The sequence below is a fragment of the Engraulis encrasicolus genome, chromosome 4 (assembly GCF_034702125.1).
Source record: "Engraulis encrasicolus isolate BLACKSEA-1 chromosome 4, IST_EnEncr_1.0, whole genome shotgun sequence".
Taxonomy (NCBI): Eukaryota; Metazoa; Chordata; class Actinopteri; order Clupeiformes; family Engraulidae; genus Engraulis; species Engraulis encrasicolus.
Window position 1 is genome coordinate 9,351,030 of NC_085860.1, and position 2,500 is coordinate 9,353,529.

At 48.6% G+C, this 2,500-nt stretch overlaps 2 protein-coding genes across 2 annotated transcripts in view; one reads left to right on the forward strand and one right to left on the reverse strand.

Annotated features, from left to right (window-relative positions):
- Positions 1-1,033, forward strand: part of wwox (WW domain containing oxidoreductase) — a 348,328-nt gene extending 347,295 nt beyond the window's left edge. Inside the window, exon 9 of the mRNA XM_063196638.1 lies at positions 312-1,033. Within this exon, the coding sequence (XP_063052708.1) occupies positions 312-500 (189 nt within the window). The 3' untranslated portion in view covers positions 501-1,033. The remainder of the gene's footprint in view (positions 1-311) is intronic.
- A 432-nt stretch (positions 1,034-1,465) lies between these two features.
- mafb (MAF bZIP transcription factor b) overlaps positions 1,466-2,500 on the reverse strand; it is a 142,914-nt gene continuing 141,879 nt past the window's right edge. The window contains exon 3 of the mRNA XM_063196640.1: positions 1,466-2,462. The gene's annotated coding sequence lies outside the window, so the exon portion shown is untranslated. The remainder of the gene's footprint in view (positions 2,463-2,500) is intronic.

Here is a 2,500-nt window from a genome sequence, read left to right on the forward strand (position 1 = left end):
CTGGCCCGGTGCTCTGAGGGCTCCGATTGGGTGTTGGAATCAGTTAGTGTTCAGTGGAGAGAGGTGGAAAGTTTTTAGGCCACGGGTCCTTCTGTAGGCGTCCATTAAAATGCCTGCTCAGCTTCTCCATGTTGTTCCAGAAGGGCCTGCTCCCTCCTCTCTCTCTCGCTCTCTCTCTCTCTCTCGATCTCTTTCTTTCTCTCATTGTCCTCCTATCTTGGATTTCCTATTTGCTGATGGTCTTTGTTAACCTCCCAGTCACTCCTTCACGCACACTGACGTGTTGTTTTTTCCCCTTTTTGTCTCCACAGCAACAGGGGGCGGCCACGAGCGTGTACTGCGCGGTGGCTCCCGAGCTGGAGGGCCTGGGCGGCATGTACTTCAACAACTGCTTCCGCTGCCACCCGTCGGCCGAGGCGGAGAGCGAGGAGTCCGCCCGCAGCCTGTGGGAGCTGAGCGAGCGGCTGGTGGAGGAGCGAGCCGGCGCCCGCATCCTCTGACCTTCTGTCTGAGCCTTGACCTTCGACCCCTGGCACTACTCACTCAGCCTCCACCCCCCAACACCTGTATCCACGTCGCCACCTCAGGACTTAGCATCTCCGTCCGTCCGTCCGTCCGTCCGTCCATCCAGCCGGCCTCAGGACAGTGGAGGGTGAAGGATCATTGTCATCATCATCATTGTCATGGGCATCAGCGGCGGCAGCAGCGGCAGACTGTCCCATTGTGTGAAAAATACTTCAAGGACTAGTCTCTGAGGGGTGCTGCCTAAAAAGGGGGGTCTGCAGTGGGGGGATGGAGGCAGAGAGTAGGATAAGAGAGAGAGATAGAGAGAGAGAAAAGGAAATACTGTATACTGCACTGAATTGTACACAAGAGCTGCCAAAAAATGTTTGATGGAATTCATCCACGCCTATCCTCCGATCTACAGTGTCTTTATAGTCTTTAATGGAGTCCATCCCAGAAACACAAACACTCACAGTACGATCATCAACTGAAATGCCAAGTCAATGGAGGGGTAATGGACAAAGGGGGTCGGGGGGAGGGGGGTAGATTGGTTGTCAGTGGAGCTTAGAGATTGCTAGTTAGGGGATGGAGGGAGTGGAGCACATTTAGGTCCACCCTCCATCGTTTTTTTTGTTTTTGTTTTTTTTTCTTCCAGGAAGCAATGCAACTGTTTTGGTGGTGTTGTGTTATGTCAATTTTTCTTCTGCTTCTCCAGAAGTGTCTTTGTCACCAGCAGAGTTGGCCTTGGGGAGAATGCGTGTCTTTACCAGCATCCCTGCCTATTCCCCCAAATGCTACTGCTAGCGCAAGGTTGGGTCTACGTTGTGGGGTGAGGTGACTGGAGGGGGAGATGACAGGTCTGGGGTGTGTGTGTGTGTGGGGGGGGGGGGGGGGGGGGGGGGGAGGAGATCACCTTGCCTCATCTCTGTCNGGGTCATCTATGCAGCAAAAGGGGGGGGGAGGGCATCATCAGGGAGAAAAACTTGATCTAAAAACTACTTCCTCGAGTCAGACGTCTCTACATAAACATGTCTGCAAATTTCTGCTCTAGATAACTTGGATTAAATGGTTCGCTAAGTGTGTATTAGGGCAAATTAGAATGATCAATAGGTGGAGGGCTTTTAAGATCAAACTTGTTGAAATGTATGGGGTTCATGGGTTAATTATATACATATATGACAATGTTAAATGGCTAAGAATGAGCCGATACATCTTGGCTAAAAGACTGTACATCCTTTTAAATGCAGCAGTGGGCTAAAGTACTAATATCTGGACATCATGTCACCACTGGCCTCCTCCCCAGTGCCTGGCTAGAGAATAAGAACGCTCTCTATGATCTACTTCAGAAAAGGGCTCGCTCGCTCTGCTAATGGAAATTATTACAATGAAGCATCTTGGCTGAGGGAATATAACTGGGGGTCAATCGTGTGTCCATACCAATTGATATGATAGGAGATAGAGATAGCATGTGTGTGTGTATGTATGTATGGATGGATGGATGTTGTGGCTAATCTTTTTTTTTCCTTTTTTTTTCCATCGTCTTCTGGAAATCTTTTTTTTTTTCAATGTTTTTTTTGTGTGGTCTTTTTACATGCGGAGAGAGAGTTTTCACCCTGAAGAAAATTGTTTGACCAATTTGTAGGTTTTGAGTTGTTGGTGAGGTGGTGGTGTTCTGTTTTGGTTGCCAGTGTCGCCGTCCTGTATCAGTAGATTTGTTTGTCTGTTTGTTAGTCGAAACATGACAGAAGAGAGAAATCTTCTGAAGGAGAAGAAAAGATGTCGCCGTTGATGAAGGTGGGCAGCGCATTGTTGTTGTTGTCATTATCATTTTGTTAGCTTGTTGTCTTTTGTTCTCGTCTGCTTTGTGGATTTCCTTCAGGGAAGTTGTGCTTTGGGACAGCCTCAGTGGCCGGCTTGGGAGAGAGAGAGATCAGCGGTCCAGTGTCATGGTTGTGTTTCTGCAAAACAGAAGAACAAACAGACAAAACATACTCCA